Source organism: Castanea sativa, chromosome 2 (assembly GCF_040712315.1).
Source record: "Castanea sativa cultivar Marrone di Chiusa Pesio chromosome 2, ASM4071231v1".
In the NCBI taxonomy this organism is placed as follows: Eukaryota; Viridiplantae; Streptophyta; class Magnoliopsida; order Fagales; family Fagaceae; genus Castanea; species Castanea sativa.
Genome location: NC_134014.1, coordinates 4916172 through 4935254, shown reverse-complemented (window position 1 = coordinate 4935254; position 19083 = coordinate 4916172). Strand labels below are relative to the sequence as shown.

Here is a 19083-nt window from a genome sequence, read left to right as displayed (position 1 = left end):
GTCAGGCAAGGGAGTCTTCTATGTAAAAGGTCATGCGTTTCTCTAATGGGAGGCCTCATTGGGACTTTCAGTTTTTTCGTTTAGCACAGGATTGGGAGGTACACTCATTGGCTTGGATGTGATTTCTTCCACGAAGGTGCGAGGTGTTGGTGTCGACAAACTTTGCTAGAAGCCAACAATGAGTATAGGTTTTGAGGTTCGAGATTTCTGTCACTCTTTATCTCCTTATCATGTCCTCTGTTTTCCTTGGAAAATGATGTGGCAATTGAAGGTTCCTTTTAGATTAGCACACTTTTCTTAGATTAGCAATCTTAACTACAGATAATCTTTTAAAGAGGCATATTGTAGTGCTAGATTGGTGCTTTATGTATAAAAAATGTGGGGAATAGGTAGATCACCTTCTTCTTCATTGTCCTATAGCATATGAGTTGAGTTCTATGGTATTTTGTTTGTTTGGTATCCATTGGTTTATGGTATATAAAGTTAGTGAGCTGTTAGCTTCTAAGCAGGGCAGGTTTAGTAGGCATCGAAATATTGATTTATTGAGTTTTTTGCCGCATTGTTTGTTTTGGTGTATATGGTGGGAATAGAATGTTAGATGATTTGAGGATTTTGAACGGTTTATTCTTGACATTAAGTTTTTCTTTTTCGTACCCTCCTTGATTGGAGTTTAATTATTCTATCTTGTTATTGTTTATCTCTCCCCGATCTTATTGATTGTTGTAATCTAGGTTCTTAATTTGTACTGTTGTAGTACACTTCCAGTGCTCTTGGTTGGCTTTTTTTCTTAATAAAAATTCTTAAGTTACTTATCAAAAATTATTAAGTTTCCCTTATATCTTAATTTTTATTTCATAATGACTCCACGCCTATTCCTTTTTTAATGAATTTCTTTTCTATCTCAGTAAAAACACAAAGAAGTGGAATTATGGATTATCAAAACAATGAAGACCATAACGAAGACCTTGAGCTCCCTTTCTTTGACCTATCCACAATAGTTTGTGCCACTGAGAACTTTGCAATCAACAAGAAGATTGGTGAAGGTGGTTTTGGATCTGTTTACATGGTAAGTTTGTGATGCACAAAGGCAATTAACATATGAAGCACTCTTTTATTTTGTTTTGCCTTTTGAATTTTAGCAATCTACAAATGAGAATTTAAAGGTATACTAGAAGATGAACGAGAAATTGCTGCCAAAAGGCTTTCAAGGAGTTCTGGACAAGGATTGAATGAATTCAAAAACGAAGTAAGACTAATTTCCAAACTTCAACATTGAAATCTTGTAAAACTTCTTGGTTGTTGCATTCAGCAAGAAGAGAAACTGCTTGTTTATGAATACATGGCCAACAAAGGTTTGGACTCCTTCATTTTTGGTTTGGATCCCTTAACCTAATACATTCTACTAATTGGTGTAATTATGTGATCAATATTTCTTAAAACGTAGAAATATTCCAAATTTTGGTTGACATAAGGGTATATACTTACCAGATCAAATGAAAGGCAAATTGTTAGATTGGTCCAAGTGCTTCCACATTATATGTGGGATTGCCTGGGGGCTTCAATATCTTCACCAAGATTATAGATTAAGAATTATACATAGAGATCTCAAGGCAAGTAATGTTTTACTTGATAGTGAGATGAGTCCTAAAATTTCAGACTTTGGCATGCCTAGAACTTTTGGAGGAGACCAGTCAGACGAAAACACAAAGAGAGTGGTTGGAACTTAGTAAGTTGCATTGATATTATCTATATGTAAATCTACATTTCCAACTTAATTTTTACTTAGAACTTGTGATGCCTTGCAGTGATTACATGGCACCAAAATATGCTTTTGACGGACTCTTCTCAACAAAATCTGATGTCTTTAGTTTTGGGATTTTATTGTTGGAGATCATAAGTGGGAAGAAAAGTAAAGGGTTTTATCATCCAAACAACAAGCATAACCTTATTGGACATGTAAGTATCAAATAAATAGATTACTTATCTAGATACGTTGGACAGATGAATGACAACTATGTTTTTGTATTTTTTTGATTTTTCTCTTTTTATTTTGAAAAACAAACAAAATAAAGACTAAACAACCAAACAAAAACTGACAAACAACATGAAGGCATGAAAGATAGATGCAGATGCATGAAAATATGATTCCAAAATTAGATAAGAAATCAAGCAATGAGAATCCTACTTTAGATAGAAAGAATTAAAGTAGAGGTCAAACAGAGAAGCAAACTAAATCTTAGGCTCCTTTCTCATACACACAGCATGAGTCTTTGGGCGTGAAGATGAAAAGGCACATGTCCTAGTATATCTACTAAAGGACATAGAAGAATTAGAAATCTCCTGAAATTGAGTTAAAAAACTCAAAACTTTTAATAACTCTCCAAGCAAAGGTATAGGTCCTTAAGAGGAAACTTGTGACCGTTTGGACACTTGCTTTTAAAGATACAACTTAAAGCAATTAAGGCAAATGTGTCCAGAAACACCATAATGATGACAAATATGAGGTCTAACAAAGAATTTAGAATTAGCCAAATCAGTTTTGGATTTCATACCTTTATCACATTTCTCAGATTGGGGCACAAAGACAGTCCTTGATCTAGGAGCCGTGGAAGAGGAGGGGCCGAAGGAGTCGACATATCCTAAGCCAATCTTATTAGAACTAGGCTTTGGAGCACTCAACACCTCATCAAGTTTTGCACTAGACATCCTCTCCATTTGAGTTCTAGCTTGACTATGCTTAACCTCGATATTGTTGACCTTCTCTTCTAATAAGGTGTTCTCTACAATAGGAGTCTCAATTAACCTTGTAGTGTCATCTAGTTTGACTAACAGTTCAGCTCTTTTAGTTTTTGTCATATTAAGCTCTTTCCTACAAATATGAGAAGCCTTTTCAGATTTTATAAATTCAGTGCATAACTTATCATAGGCTTCCTGAAGGGTTAACTTCTTGGGAATTTTATAATCAGAAGAATTCTTACTGTCACTAGCACTCTTCATAATCACCTTATCGGTTGTGGCAGCAAAAGCCATAAAGTGACCACATTCATCCATAGACTCATCGAAAGAGTCATCCTCAGTATCACTCTAGGTAGCAATCAACCCTTTATCTTTTGAATTCTTGGTCTTTTCCTTCATAAGATAGTTTGGGCACTCTATCCTTATATGACCAAAGCCTTTGCACTCATGGCACTGGATAAGGGGTTTCTCATTCTTACCCTTCCTAGTGGATTTAGATTTCCTAGGAGGTTTTCCCATATCTTTTTTCCTAAATTGAAGAAGCTTGAAAATCTTATCAGCTATGAAGGTTAAGTCCTCATCTTCATCTTCATCTTCATCTTCAGAGTCATCACTCTCTTCCTCTATACCCTTAAGAGCTAAGTTTCTACTCTTTCCACCTTTTCCCATTAACCCTAATCTCATTTCATAGCTTTGAAGGTTCCTAACAAGCTCAGTCAAAGGAATTTGATTAATGTCCTTTACTTCTTCAATGGCACTGATCTTGGCATGGAATCTTTCAGGTAGAGACCTAAGGATTTTCTTAACAATTTTGGGTTTTGCAATAGATTCTCCAAGATTGAAGGCAGAATTCACAATACCCTTAAGTTTAGCATAGAACTCATCAAAGGTCTCATCCTCCTCCATCTTTATTTCTTCAAAACTATTAGTGAGTCTTTGAAGTTTCACAGTCTTTACTACCTTGGTACCTTCATCGGTGGTCTAAAAAATGGTTCATGCTTCCTTGACAACTTCAGTGGATGATATTTTCTTGAATTCCTCATTGGTCACCCCACAAAACAAAGTATTCAAGGGCCTACTGGTTAAATTTGTTGCTTTGATTATTGCTTCATCCCAATCCACCGGCGCTTCCTTTAACTTAATCCAGCCAACTTCAAAAGCTTGCCATGCTTATTTACCTAGAGTTTGCACACAAAAAAAAAAAAAAAAAAAAAAAAAAAAAAAAAAAAAATTTTATATAAACTTTCTAGTACGCATAAATAGTGTCATCAAAAGGAGGAATCAAAAGAGATTGTCCAAAATCCATGACAACAGAGGTCAAGGATCACACTTAGGAAATTAATCCAATCAGAGTGTACCCGCTCTGATACTACTTGTTGGGAAATTTAGACCTTAGTTGATAGGATTAACAAGTTTTAAACCCAAGTTGTTAATTAGATTTATTATGAATAAACCTTGTTAAAACAAACAAACATCAATATCATGTATAGTGAAATAGTAAATAAGACAAGATATGATGACCTAGGAAAACCAATGAGACAAAATAGTTTCTCAGTAAAAAAACATAGGGGGGAAACCTTCCCGAAAAGTAATCCACTATAATAAAGAGAAGTTTCAGATTTATTACAAAACTTTTGTCCCTAGACTCTACAATCCCCGTAAATGAACTTATAGCAAAAACCTTCTACCGCTTTAGAACCTCTGAACTCTTCAATATATGAACGCCACCCTTTTGCACGAATCCTAGTACGTGACTAACCAAGGATGCATGGATCCCAGTACGTGACTAATTCCACCAACTTGAAGAAGATGTTGGCTACAAAGTTCTTCACTTCATTAACAATAGAGATCAAGAAGCACTTGGTTACAAAATCCTAGGACGCAAAAGACACAATAACTTCTCACAGAGAGAATAATGCACTTGGTCACTTTTTGCATGTGTTCTCCTTGTATTCTCTTATGTGACAGCCTTCAAAATAAGTTTTATATATGTTTAGAGTTGTGAGAAAAGAAACCCTACCCATACATGTTAGAATGGACCGAAAATCAAATTTGAAAATTCTGATTTCGTAGATCTCAATAGATATATTTGTTGAGCTATCTGTCGAGATTCATTAATCCTCGATAGATATTATCTGTCGGTAGCTATCGGGAATCTATCATACTTTAATGAACAGCTTTTCTTCATTTGTTTCTTGGTCCATTCTTCATGGTTTTAATACTTGGCTTTAATACTTGGCTTGAACAACATGTTTCTTGAAGTACTAAACTTATTATAGATCTATCCAATTACAAGTAAAATGCGTTTTGTCAAAGGATTAGTCAATTACATAAAATATGTCCTTAACATCTTTGACTATCCGTCTAATACATTTTTACCAAGAATTGAGATGGGATGAGACTTAAGGAAAAGTATAAGTTGCGTCTTATAGCATGGAAAAGTATAGATGATCCATCTCCTGGGGATTTCACATATGGGATAGAAATGCATCCATACCCTGAGCCTGTTATTCGAGAAGGGACCAGCAAGTTCTACCGTACAGGCCCAGAGTGGTCTTCAGTTCAGTGGTTCACCGGATCTAAAGCCCAATCCGATTTATGATTACTTCTTTGTTTCTAATGAGTATGAAGTGAACTATACCTACAACCTCATAAATAAATCATTAATCTCAAGAATAGTTTTGAACCAAACTAGCAATACACGTGAGCGCTACATATGGATTGAAGCTAGTCAAGTTTGGCACCGCTATACATCAGCACCTAGAGACTATTGTGACTATTACGGCCTTTGTGGATCCAATGGAAATTGTATCATTAGTGGATCACCGTTCTGCCAATGTTTACAAGGATTCAAACCTAAATTTCCGGAAAAATGGAGCTTAATGGACCGGTCTCAAGATTGTGTAAGCAATAAACCTCTGAGCTGCCATAAAGATGGATTTCTCAAATTTGTTGATTTGAAATGGCCAGATATTCTTGGGTGAATCAAAGTATGAGCCTCAATGAATGCAGGGCCAAGTGCTTGAACAACTCTTCATGTATGGCTTATACAAACTCAGATATCAGAGGAAGTGGTAGTGGCTGTGCCATGTGGTCTGGTGATCTAATGGATATTAGACAGTTTCCTTCTGGTGGGCAAGATCTATACATCAGAATGACGGCTTCAAAGCTAGGTATGAAGTTAATTTTGTAATAAACTCCTTATTGAAGCTACTTATTGCTTCCATTACGCTTTTCATTCTGATTTGATTTTGTTTCCTGCAATCCTTTCCTTTCAGTTTCATATCCATTAGCTTTAGTTTAACTACATTTTTCTTTGCCGTGTCAATCTCAACCATGAAGGGGCAAGTCATGTTCGTAAGATAAAGAGAGCAGTGGTAGTTGCTGCCACCCTTGCTGCAGTTTGTGGAATGATCTTTGTTGGCCTTTACATTTGCAGAAGCAGAACAAACTTAAAAGGTAAAATAACTTTACCCTGCAAACCACTGCATACATATGGTAGTATTCTCCTATGGAATCACTTGATAGGCCTTTTGCTTTTAAACAGGATCTCTTTGTCAATATGCGAAATCATTTGGAACAAGGATTGGTATGAGGTATACTACAATCATGTTAAATGTTTCAGTGCACTCCAAAAGAATTTCACAGACTAAACAGTGTCATTAGACTAAGCAAACTTTGGACAGTTTTTTGGGTTCTAATTCCGTGTCAGCAGAAGCAAATACACACAAACAAGAAATAAAGGCATTCACACAATACAATATTTGACATGGTTTGGCCTTTTTCATGCATACACTCATTTGTATATCAACCAAAATCCATTGTTAATGACATGGGATACAACGACTCTTAATTTAACCACACACAAAAACTAATATGCTCTCACAAACCACACTCCCAATTCCAAAGCTCTAATTCTTCCAATTATGCTCTCCCACAACTCATATACTCTTCAAAAAAACTCATTCCAAGATCTTCAAAGACTCTTGTTCTCTCCCCATGTAAGAGAACCTCATGGGCAAATGACACCACACCTTTAATATATATGACTCGCACTCTGATTCCTCACTGGGTAAGGAATAGAATGTTACTTCTTTGCCAAGCAATACCAATTTCTAGAACCACTAATTACTTGTCAAAGAAGTAATTCCTTATCTGCCATAGTCTAGCCACTTCTGAATGCAAATGACCTTATCATTAGGATGCCCTTGACCTATTCATGCCACGCTCGCACAGCTTTGGACACCGTTCCTTGGGCCGTGCAAAGACATTTATTATAGTGCTACCCTAAGAAAATGTTTAAATTATAACTATGTAAATGTTTAAGATTCAGAAAACTAAAGTGAGAAAAACTTTGGGATATACAACTCACATGCACTTGCTTCACGCTAGTGGCATTGTGGCAAAGTTTTAAAAACCAAATTGTTCAAAGAATCAGAAAAGGGAAAGGTACAAGGTTTGAGTCTGGTCAAATCTTAATGATATATAATTTACTAGTTAATTAAAATACAAATAATGGTGTTACATTTGTTAAAATATCAAAATTGACTGAAAAATATCTAAAGAAATTTAAACAACTTTCAAATTAATTTTAGCAATTTTTATTAGGCTAATGGAAAATAATAAAGCACTTTCATCTAAAATAAGTCCATTTTATAAATAGATTCATAAATATCACGTTGAAATACAAAAGCACAATTCTTCAATCACAAGTAAATTTAGTTAACACAAATTCAATGGTACTAATATATTGAGAGAGAGAGAGAGGTTATATAATAAAATAAAAACCTATTAATCCTGTAAGAGAACAATAAACATAATAGTTATTCAATTAAAGTCACAAAAAAACCAACTGCCTTATGGTACGTGACACTAATTTAAGGGCAGATGCCTGAGGTTTGAATTCCCATAGCGTGTGCCCTTTGTAAGTTTTCTTAGAAAAATGTTACTACCTTGAACAAGTTGAACTATGAACGGTTCAACGGTGGTTAGGGTGGTTCACTGATTTTGTTTAGCATGCAGGGTTTCTATATATATATGAGATTAGTTCAAATTACACATTTTATGAACCATTGATTACTATTAGATTTAAGGGTCAAAAAACACTCATACTAATGTCATTATTACTCCCTAGAAATTAGTGATTTAGTCATTAACTCTTATTATTAAAAGAGAAAGATAAAAAAAATAAAAAAAATAAATAAATAAAAAACCCAGCATGGTTCGACTCCATTGAACAATAAAAACTTGCAACTCTAATCTCTAAGTTCAGTGGAGGAAATTGAATCGATTGAACAATTTGTTTCGTTCTTTCCTAGAATTTCATATATTATGCACTGTAATCTCGTATATTTCACTTGTGAGTTTCCTTGATTTTGTAAATTTTTTTCAAAAATTATTGCAGTTTTGAATCTTAAAGTGAAATATATGAATGCAACAGCGTCCTGAGGATAGACCAAGCATATCTTCTGTCGTTGTGATGCTAGGCAGTGAGAGTGCATTGCCTCAACCCAAACAACCTAGTTTCTTCTTGGAAAAGGATTCAAATGAAGGGCAATTTCTCACGAGTAAACACGAATCTTCTTCAACCAATGAAATCACAATCACATTGTTGGAGGCTCGCTAACAATTTTTTGCCAATATCATACAACATTGTCAATGTATAATATTCATCATCATATATTGTTAACTGTGTTCCTACTCTCAAGTAAGCCATGTCCATTTTATTCAAATGAAGGTAACTTTTTTTCTTCTTTTTGGCAGCCAAGTTCATTAAATCAAAAAGCATAGGACATGCCCATCACATTTAAAAAGCATTAATACACTAGGAGGGTTTTAAGAAAATAACAAAATATAGTTTTAGATTGGTCCCTTTTCGTGCTAGGTCATATTCACACCTATTGGTTTCCTTGAAGCACTGGACAATCGTGGTCTACTGTACTTAGGGTCTGGGATCCGCTTATTTTGTTGAAATTGAAATTTTTTTGCTGAAAGTACGGTAGATAAAGGTAAAAGTTAGCTAAAATAGTGCAGTAAGACTCATGAATAATACCAAAAAGTATAAAGGGATCTATGAATAGTGGCAAAAATAAGCTGAATAGTAAAATAAGTTGGTTTTTTCTTAACAAAGGTTGTAAATCTTATAAATGCTATTTTTTAGCATCTAAACCCATAAATGTGCTCCATCAAACATGTTGTATTGTAAAAAATTTGCAATCTTGCTATAGAGTGCTCTCAAAAATAAGAGCGCACTGTAGCTCAAATCATATAAAAAAATCATTTTTTATTGCTTCTCTCATCTCTCTCTCACTGTACTCTTCTTTCTTTTTCTCTACCGGTGTCATTCTTCTCTCATTTCTTCTTTCCTTTTCTCTCACTGGTCTCACTTTTTTTTTTCTCTATTCTTCTTTCTTTCTCTTTTCTTCATTCACTGGCATCCACAACTAAAAACCACAGCATCCACAACTGGTCCGGTTTGTGTTTTCTTTTTCCAATGGTGGCCTGTTGCAAGGGTTGGTGGCAATGGATGTGGGTTCTGATCGGAGTTATGGCAATAATGTAGTAATGGTTGAGTGAGTTATGTAGCTAGTGGGTTGTGGTGGGTGGTGGATGGTGGGTTTTATTTTTTTCAGTGGTGGCTGGTGGTTGAGGATGTGGGTTTGGGTGGTGATGGCTAGCAGTGGCGCCATGGGTCTTGGGTTTGATGGGTTTTACTTGTCATGGCAGCTGTGGGTCTTGGGTTTGATGGGTTTTGCTTGCCGTGGCCGCCGTGGGTCTTGGGTTTGATGGGTTTTGCTTGCCGTGGCCGCCGTGGGTCTTGGGTTTGATGGGTTTTGCTTGCCGCTCTGTCCTCCGCCTTCCTCTCACGGTGAGGCTTCTCTCTCTCAAGTTTAATTTAGTTTTTGTTGTTGCTACTGTTTTTTTTTTTGCTATGGCGTTGATTTTTGAGTGGATGCTGATTGTGGTGGCAGTGGGTTGGCCGTGGGTCTGGGTTTGCTGTTGATGGTTTATGGTGGTGGTGGCTGACAGTAGCTAGCCGTTGAGAAGAAAGTGGTGGAAAGAGAGAGAAAGTGGTAAAATAAAAATAATATTATTTAAATGAAGTTGTAAAAAAAATAGAATGTTTGATATTTGGTGGATTGTAAAATGGAATATTAAAATTGATAAAGTAGGTTTTTAGAGTGGTAAATGCTAAAATATTTAGCATTGTTGATAAGAATGCTCTAAGCTGGAGCCAAACGCACATTAAGGTTGAGTTTGGATTGCACTGAAAAATGACAGAGTCTGTGTTTGGCATTTTTTCTGAGTCTCGTGCACTAGTCACGGGACCCGCAAGTACGGATTTCAGCAAATGCTAAGTTAAAATTGGGTCCCACGGCACTATTTACATATTTAAAAATTATTTTGTTACAGTATTTTCAGCAATAAATTTTCAATTTTCAGCAATAAGTGGTATCCAAACAGACCATAAGTTTTGGTTATAAGCTCCTACAATTAGCCACAATTGAAGATAGAAAATTATTAGCATACCAACTACAATCCTTGCAACATGTTCCACTTCAACAACCTGCGACTGAATACATAATTAAGACAATCTCTAGAAAGACCTCGATGATCTCTAATTTTGGCAGTTTAACCACGTTCCTCGACGATCTCTAATAAGACCTCCAACTTCTGCTAGCTCTGGATTTCCTAGGGATAACCAATCTGTGTTGAGCTTAAACCAATTGAGTTCTAGCTTGTCCCACTTGACACTGTTGGTCCACTTTGTACTAGTTGTTTAGTAACAATGGCGGATATGAAAGTAGTGACAGCAAAAGTGGAGAGAAAAGAATGTAAATTTTTTTAATGTATTAGCTTATTGTTAGTCATCATTTTATCTGATCACATTGTCATTACCAACAATTTGTAGCTTATGCGACGTTTGCATGAGAATATTCTATTACATCTCATATTGGATAGGTCCCCCCATCCCAATGTGGACCCATATCAGCTCCTGTACTTAAACAGTTGGCTCACCGAAAATCCTCGATCTTTTTTTAGAGATGTGGAAATTATTAGCCCACGGGTCAAAGTTGAGGAAGGTTTTGTCACTGAACACAGGAATAGAAGTCAATAGCGGCCGGTGCACGTTGATACTCGATAGGGATATTTGTCCAAATAAGAGCTCCGCTATAAGGTTTTGTCTTCAACTTATGATATGGAATCAAAGTTTTTAAGAACTAGCAATCAATTATCACACGTCTCTTACATGTCTATTTTTTATTATTAATTCTTTTTAACAAGGTCCCCACTCGAACTTGACAATATTGGCGCTTTAGTTTGCATTTATCTATAGCTTAGTTACCATAATATGTGGGAAATTCGGTAGTCATTAGGGGATTTGCAAAGAGTTATGGTACAGCCATGGTGAGACAAACTAAAATAGGAAATCTGCTCAATAAACTTTAGTATATTGTAGTGAGTCTGAGAATAAATTCCATCATATGGGAGGAGACGTGATTTTTCAACCATTCGCATAATATACAAGTCTCTCAGCTGTCTGTAAACCTAGATCAAACTTCACACCTAGTCAAAGTTCCTACTGGCCCTGCTCCCATTAAATACGGAAGCAAGAACAAAAAACTAAAATCTGGCTCCCAATTAAATGTGTGATGAGCTACATTTTTATTGTAAAAAATTTTACATAATTTCGTTCATAACATTTTTACAATAATTACATAACAAATTTTAGATGTTAAATTGATATTAGTGGGACAAAAAAGAAATGTGTCAGTAGTGATTCAGATTAGAATCAATAATTGCATGACAATCAGGATTTATTCTGTAAAATGTTGGGTTGTAACATTTTTCTTTATCTATCTCTTTCAATCAGAAAATGTAACATAATACTGCTATATAATTTCTAGGATAATTTTTTTTTTTTTAGGATAATTCAATATCTTGGGAATGCAAAGTATTCCACTTCCCAAATATGGTAAAATCTTCCATAACATTACCTTTCCATTCTGCTTGACAACCTTCCACATTCTTGTCGAAAATAGTCCGCCAGAAGACAAACTACAAAAAATGCGACATCTGCAAAAGAGAGTAACAAATTAACAAAACAGCAGGAAATATTTGTTCACAAAAAAAAGTGGAGTTTTCTAACAAGCCAGTCATTGTTAATGTACCAATGCTCAAAAGAACCACCGCATGCCTTAATCAACGCACGGCCTTCTATGATCTACTCTTTGCTCAATATACGAGCATTCACATTCAATCTTCTGTATACCATGTGTTGGTATATTTTAGTATCAAGGCACAAAATAGTCCATTGCTCGATTTTGCAGAATCTTGCAATTGCAAAAAAATTAGCAATTGTGTTACAGTGTCATCCTAAATATATAATGACATTGTAGCATAATTGTAAACCAAAATATTTTATTTTATTTCTTTTTACCTTCTCTCTCTCTCTCTCTCTCTCTCTCTCTCAAAGCTTGCGCTAGAGCTAGGTTGGATTCAGAGTGGTCATGGCATGGCAATCGCCATGGTAACGGCGTGGCAAAGATTGGTGTGGATTTTGGATTGGTGGAGATCGGAGATCATGGTGGCTTGGGCTTAGATGGGTGGGCTGTGTGGGTCATGAGTCAGGTGGTGGGTTTGGAGTTGTGGGTCAGGTGGGGTTGTGGTGTGGAGATTGGTGGGTTCTCTTGGTTATTTGATTGCGGTTCTTCTAGGTTTCAATGTTGTGTGTGGCTTCGTTAGTGGCTCTGATGGTGGCTCCATTGAAGGCGTCGATGGTGATTTTTTTAAAATTGGTTTGCTAGGATATGTGGGGTTTTGGTTTGGTTTGGTTTGATGGGTTTTTTATAATGTGGTTTTGGTTTGATGGTCTGGTAGGTGGTGCTAGGATATGCGGGAGTGGCAGTGTGTTGTTGGGTGGCATGGTGGTAGCTGTTGTGATTATGGTGGCAGATGTGGGCTATTGTGGTTGTTGTGTGTGTTTTTTCTTCTTGGTTCTTTTGGTTTGTGGTCAGTGTAGTGGTTTTTGATGTGGTTGTTTCTGGTTTTCTATGGTTTTTTTTTTTTAGGTTAGTGCCTAGAAGTAGAGGGAGAAATAGAGGAAAAGGAAGGGAGAGAGAAATAGTAAAAAAAAAAAAATTAAGTAAACTAAAAAAATAGAGTTTGAGATGTTAAGTGTGTTGTTTACTATTCAACTTATTTTTGCTACTAGTGATAGGGCTCACTGCACTTTTTGGTACTATTCATGAGTTTCAGTGTACTATTTCAGTTAATTTTTACTTTTATTTATCGTACTTTCAGCAAAAAAAAAAAAATTGTTTCAGCAAAGTTAACAGATCCCAAACAAACTCTTGATATGGTAAAATGAATTTTTTTTTTTTTTTAAACCAGACTTAAATGCTTACATACCTAACTTTAAAATGTTGGCTAAAGAGCTGTAAAAGCAAGAAGAATTAATGGACATCTTTGCTTTGTCTCACTTAGTATATTGTAGAGAATCTGAAATAAGTGTCCGCTTGGCAAAAATAACTTTTGTAAACTTATTTACTATTCAGCTTATTTTTGCTACTATTCATGGATCTCACTGCACTTTTTGGTACTATTTATGGGTCTCATTGTACTATTTCAATTAACTTTTACCTTTATCTACAGTACTTTCAACAAAAAGTTTTTAATTTCAGTAAAATAAGCGAATTTCAAACAAATCCTAAATTGCATTATATTGAATGGACCAAACTTCACTCCTAGTCAAGGTTCCTACTAGCCCTGGTCCCATCAAATGCGAAAGCAAAAACAAATATTAGACAAAAATATGGCTCCCAATTAAATGTGGCCCTATTTATTTATTTATGATATGGCCTCATTTATTTATGAGCAATGTTATGTTTACAATATTTTCATATAATTTTATACTAAATCTTAGATACTAAGTTAATGCTATGAAAATGTCATGCATGTAGTATATTGTAGTGTACTTTTATGTTAAAATTCATTTTGGTTTTCCTTATGTGTGTGTTTGTTTCTAAAATGGGAATTGTCCTACATTACTTAAGAAAGTGTATTGTATATAATATAACTTTTCCACCATCTTTTAAAAGTTACCATAACTTTTAAATAGAGTTATAGTATACCTTTCTATTATAAACTCTTTCTCTTCTCTGTTTGTTTCTTAAAAAAAAAAAAATAAAAAAAAAAAAGGTAATAATGGATCTACCAATATTCGTTAATATTCCAAAATTTCAGAGCCTCGTGCTCACCTTTCCACTGTTGTCAACCTTCCACAATCTCGTCATAAATGGTGGGCGCGAGGACAAACTACATAGAATGCGACATCGAAGAAGGAAGCAACGACAAATGTGGAAATTAATGCGACATCGCAGAAGAGAGTAACGACACATGTGGAAATTTTTGTTCAAAAAAAAATGTGGAGTTTTCTAATGTACCAATCAATTCAAGAAAGACCGACCACAGGCCTGGGTCAACGCATGACCTTCCATGGTGTAGCCGTTGCTCATTATAGTAGGCCTAACTTTAAAATGTTGGCTAAGACTAAGAGCTCTAATTAAGAACAGAAAGCAATGAATATCTTTCCTTTTGTGTTGTTGAGTTCCAGTTTGCTTCCTTTCTTCTTTGTACTGTCGGATGCTGGTGACAGCATTACAAAATCCGAATCCCTCAGAGAGGGCATAACCTTGGTCTCTAAACATGAAAGCTACGCTCTGGGGTTCTTTAGTCCTGGTAATTCCAGTAACCATTACTTGGGAATATGGTATAACAATATCCCAGTTAAAACGGTTGTTTGGGTAGCAAACCGGCTCAATCCAATAAACGACTCGTCTGGCATGTTGGTGGTAAACAGTTCAGGTAGTCTTGTTCTTCTCAGCCAGAATAGAACAGTTGCTTGGTCGGCAAATTCAACAAAACAGGCCAGGAATCCAATAGTCCAGCTTTTAGATTCCGGAAATCTAGTATTAAGAGAAGAGAACGAAGAAAATTATTTGTGGCAAAGCTTTGACTATCCTTCTGATACTTGGCTACCGGGGATGAAGCTTGGATGGGACTTAAGGACTGGTCTGGAGCGGCGCCTAACTGCTTGGAAAAGTCCAGATGATCCATCTCCAGGAGAACTGAGTTGGGGGATTGAAATTCATAATTACCCTGAGATAGTCATGAACAAAGGCACCGAGAAGTTCTACCGGACCGGAACATGGAATGGCCTTGGTTTCAGTGGTGCACCAGACTTACGAAAGGAAAATCCAGTTTACACCTACAGTTTTGTCATCAACAGCGATGAGGTGTACTTCATATTCAATTTGATTACAAATTCTGTAATCTCAAGAGCACTTTTGAACGAAACCTCGTCCTTATATGAGCGCTACATATGGGTCTCAGAAGATAAAAAATGGAGCCTATACTTATCTTACCCGAAAGACAAATGTGATGGTTATAATTTATGTGGTCCTTATGGAAATTGTATCATTGGTGAGTCACCTGTCTGTCAATGTGTAGAAGGATTCAAGCATAAGTCACCAGATACATGGAACCCAAATGAGTGGTCTAAGGGATGCGTACGTATTACCCAATTGAGCTGCAAGGATATAGATAAAATTGGGTTTGCTAAAATTGTTGGGCTCAAAATGCCAGTAACCACATATTCCTGGGTGAACGGAAGTATGAATCTTAACGAATGCAGAGTCAAATGTTTGAACGACTGTTCGTGTACGGCTTATACAAACTCAAATATTAAAAATGGAGGAAGTGGCTGCGCCATGTGGTTTGGGGATCTAATTGATATTAGACAGGTTGCAGCTAATGGGCGGGATGCTTATATGCAGGATTTATATATTCGAATGCCTGCTTCAGAACAAGGTAATAGGCCTATGGTCTTTATTGCTCTTTAATTTATATTTTTACATGCCATTGAAGCTATAATCTTTGTTGCTTCCATCTATTTTATTGCATTACTAAAATATTTTTGCTTTTCTTCTGAGAAGTCAATCATAAAGAGGAGAAAGACAAGCAAAAGATGAAGGTTATAGTGACAGTTGTGGTTGCACTTGCGGTCGTTTTTGGTGTGCTCTTGATTCTCTACTACATAAGCAAATGGACAAACTTCAGAGGTAATATTTATTTCTCTGGCCCACTTTGGAAAAAATATTTCAAGATTGTTTAATTGAACTTCTAGAAACGTACAAAGCAGCTACTAAGATGTTGAACAAGAAAAGCTCCTATCAAAAAAAAAAAAAAAAACAAGAAAAGCAATGAAGTTTAGCCGTTTGATCTAAAGAAAAATAATGGTAAGGAATAAAATTTGCGAAATAATGGTAAGGCTAAAATATGTTGTGGCCTAAAGCAGGGAGACCAAGAGGTTGACTCAAGCTAGTAAATATAGATGGGCTGAAATTTGCTCCAAAAAAATAAAAAAAAGATGGGCTGAAATGGCCCATCGAACGAGAATCACAAAAAATAATCTAATTCTTGTTTTGATTAGGATTATAACCTTATATGTAAACACCAATTTATACTATTTTATGCAAGATTTCTAGTAAAGTTGGAAAGGCAGAAACTAGCACAATACTTTTAGTGAAAAAACCGTGCCTTTCATCCATGAGCTTTCTTGAGAGAATCCTAGTAGTTTTTTAAAATCTTGTGATCCAAAGTTCAAAACCACATAGCATGTCTTCTAGTTAGTTGACTGTAGATCAAATATTCAAGGAGGTACCTTAATTGGAGTGCACCAAAGGTTCTAGTCAATTTACACAGACCTACCATTCATGAATGAAACCATATAGGAAGAAACTCAAAGTTTTAAATCTATTGTGAGTCGCAGCAGTGAATTATCGATTTGGAAGGTAGAGTCTCCGTAGAATGGTTTTTTTCAAGACTATAAAACACATTCTTTTCTAGTTGATTGCCTTCGTGGGAGTAGGTTACTCATATAGCCCCTTTTCCTTTGAAGTGTTATCCATAGGTTTTTCACTTCAGAATCATGTTATGTGTCTTATGCATTTATTGTTTTGCTTTATGACTTGTTAACTTATTCTTTTTTGGTTATTGATATTGACATTTTGGATCACCTAATTAATTTATTTGATTTGAAATCAAATAATAATTATGTTGTATAATTAACTAGTTGATCTAGCTGGAACTTTACAAGTGCCATACTCTTATTTTTTATGTATAATGTGAAGCTCATCTTGATCTTAGCAGAGAAATTGGAGAATAATGTGATGATAGACCAAGACATTGAAGGGCAAAGTGAAGACATGGAGGTCCCATTCTTCACCCTAGCTACCATAGTCATTGCCACTAACAACTTTTCAAGCTATAACAAGCTTGGTGAAGGTGGCTTTGGACTTGTATATAAGGTAACTTTGTAGCAAGCTTTTTTAAAGATCACAAAAAATAAAATAAAAAAGCAATTCTCACCATATTCAACTTCAATAAAATTAATTTAAAAATTTGAATTTTCAGGGTACATTCATAGATGGAAAAGAAATTGCTGTAAAAAGGCTTTCACAAAAATCTGGACAAGGATTAAGTGAGTTTAAAAATGAAGTTATACTAATTGCCAAATTGCAGCATCGAAATCTTGTTAGGCTTTTGGGATATTGCATTGAAGGGGACGAGAAAATGCTAATCTATGAATACATGCCCAATGGAAGCTTGGACTCCTTCATTTTTGGTTTGAACTTCATGAATCTTTTTTACCAAACTTCATAAAAAATTTAATTGTTATTTAAGAAATGCCAATTTCTTGTTTCATATTTAAGTTTAACATAAGTGAGAAACTTTTCAGATCAAACGAAAGCTAAAGTTTTAGGTTGGTCTATGCGCTTCAACATTATCTGTGGGATTGCGCGAGGGCTTCTATATCTTCATGAAGATTCTAGATTGAGGATTATACATAGAGATCTCAAAGCAAGCAATATTTTACTTGATAGTAAGATGAATCCAAAAATTTCTGACTTCGGTATGGCTAGAATCTTTGGTGGAGATCAGATTGAAGGAAACACAAATAGAGTCGTTGGAACTTAGTACGTATTCTTAACATGTTTTATTGTTGATATTTTTTAATCAAAGATTTTCATGCTTAATGATGTGTTTGCAGTGGTTATATGGCACCCGAATATGCCATTGATGGCCTATTTTTAGTAAAATCTAATGTCTTTAGCTTTGGAATATTGTTGTTGGAGATAATAAGTGGAAAGAAAAATTGAGGCTCTTTCCATCTAGACAATACTCAAAACCTTGTTGGACATGTGAGTTCTCAAAAGATTTCATCCTCTATCTTATTACATATAATGATTCAAATAATGATAAAGAATTTTAAAATGTCTTAGGCATGGAAATTATGGAACGAAGGCAGACCTTTAGAACTGATTGATACTTGCTTAAAGGGCTCTGTAATCCAATCAGAGATTCTACGTTGCCTCCATATTAGTTTCTTATGTTTGCAACAACATCACAACGATCGACCAAATATGTCATGTGTGGTTATGATGTTACACGGTGAGAGTTCATTACCTGAACCCAAAGAGTTGGGTTTCTTTGTAGGAAAAAAATCAACTTCATCAAGCAAGAACCAATCATCCTCAACCAATGAAATTACTGTTACCATGTTAGAGGCTCGATAGTCAAATATCAAATCAATTGCATTTTATAACATATGTTATGAGTGATATTTACATCTTTACATTTTGTATCATACACATTTGTATTCTCCCTGTATGCGACATCAGTCTTACTATGAGAGACCGTGCTCCAGGCCCATTTTGAATTGATTGCTTTAGGCCAAATTGATGTGAATGGGTGGAGTCATATTATTGCCTCTCAAAATGAAGATTCTACTGATTACATTTTTCCTTTTAGATTAAGGGTTTTATAATGGAGTCGTCATTTATTTAATTATTGGAAAAAATAAGAAAACCATAATTGAAAATTTTATCATTTTATTGGTTTGGGAATGAATGTACATTAATCATAGGAAATTACATGGCTATGGTACTAGATACAATCTAAGATAAAAATACATGACTTTGTTTCCTAGTTACAATGTAAAGATTGAAAATTACATGGACAAGCATTTGATCCACTAACTCTTGATTGATCTAAGCTTAGAGGCTATGTTACAAGATGGGAAAGTGTTAGGCACCCACCTTGCCCGGCAAACCGGTCTTTTAGATTATAGTGGCCAACATTTATGTCATATCATCTAAAATAATATCAATCAATTGCTTTGCTTGAATTTAATGTGTGCGCATATGGGAAACCCTAATTTCATTTTTTAATCATTACATTTGGATTAAAAAAAGTAACTCCTAGTGAATGTGTGTGAATGGT

At 35.3% G+C, this 19083-nt stretch overlaps 1 protein-coding gene and 1 pseudogene across 1 annotated transcript; both read left to right on the top strand.

Moving 5' to 3' along the window:
• Positions 1-928: 928 nt before the first annotated feature.
• On the top strand, positions 929-5720 carry LOC142624781 (G-type lectin S-receptor-like serine/threonine-protein kinase SD1-1; annotated as a pseudogene).
• An 8545-nt stretch (positions 5721-14265) lies between these two features.
• LOC142624336 (G-type lectin S-receptor-like serine/threonine-protein kinase At4g27290) lies at positions 14266-18551 on the top strand. The gene is made up of 7 exons (XM_075797871.1): positions 14266-15609; positions 15735-15860; positions 16951-17108; positions 17215-17425; positions 17540-17777; positions 17852-18002; positions 18084-18551. Exons 1-6 carry the CDS (start codon positions 14319-14321, stop codon positions 17958-17960), a joined length of 2133 nt encoding a protein of 710 aa, XP_075653986.1. The 5' UTR covers positions 14266-14318; the 3' UTR covers positions 17961-18002; positions 18084-18551.
• Positions 18552-19083: the final 532 nt, after the last annotated feature.

Bases quoted from the DNA above. Each gene is read 5' to 3' on its own strand.
- LOC142624336 (XM_075797871.1), top strand. From the start codon at position 14,319: ATGAATATCTTTCCTTTTGTGTTGTTGAGTTCCAGTTTGCTTCCTTTC. The intron at 15,610-15,734 runs GTAATAGGCCTA...TCTTCTGAGAAG, and splicing joins AATGCCTGCTTCAGAACAAG to TCAATCATAAAGAGGAGAAA. The intron at 17,426-17,539 runs GTTTGAACTTCA...GAAACTTTTCAG, and splicing joins CTTGGACTCCTTCATTTTTG to ATCAAACGAAAGCTAAAGTT.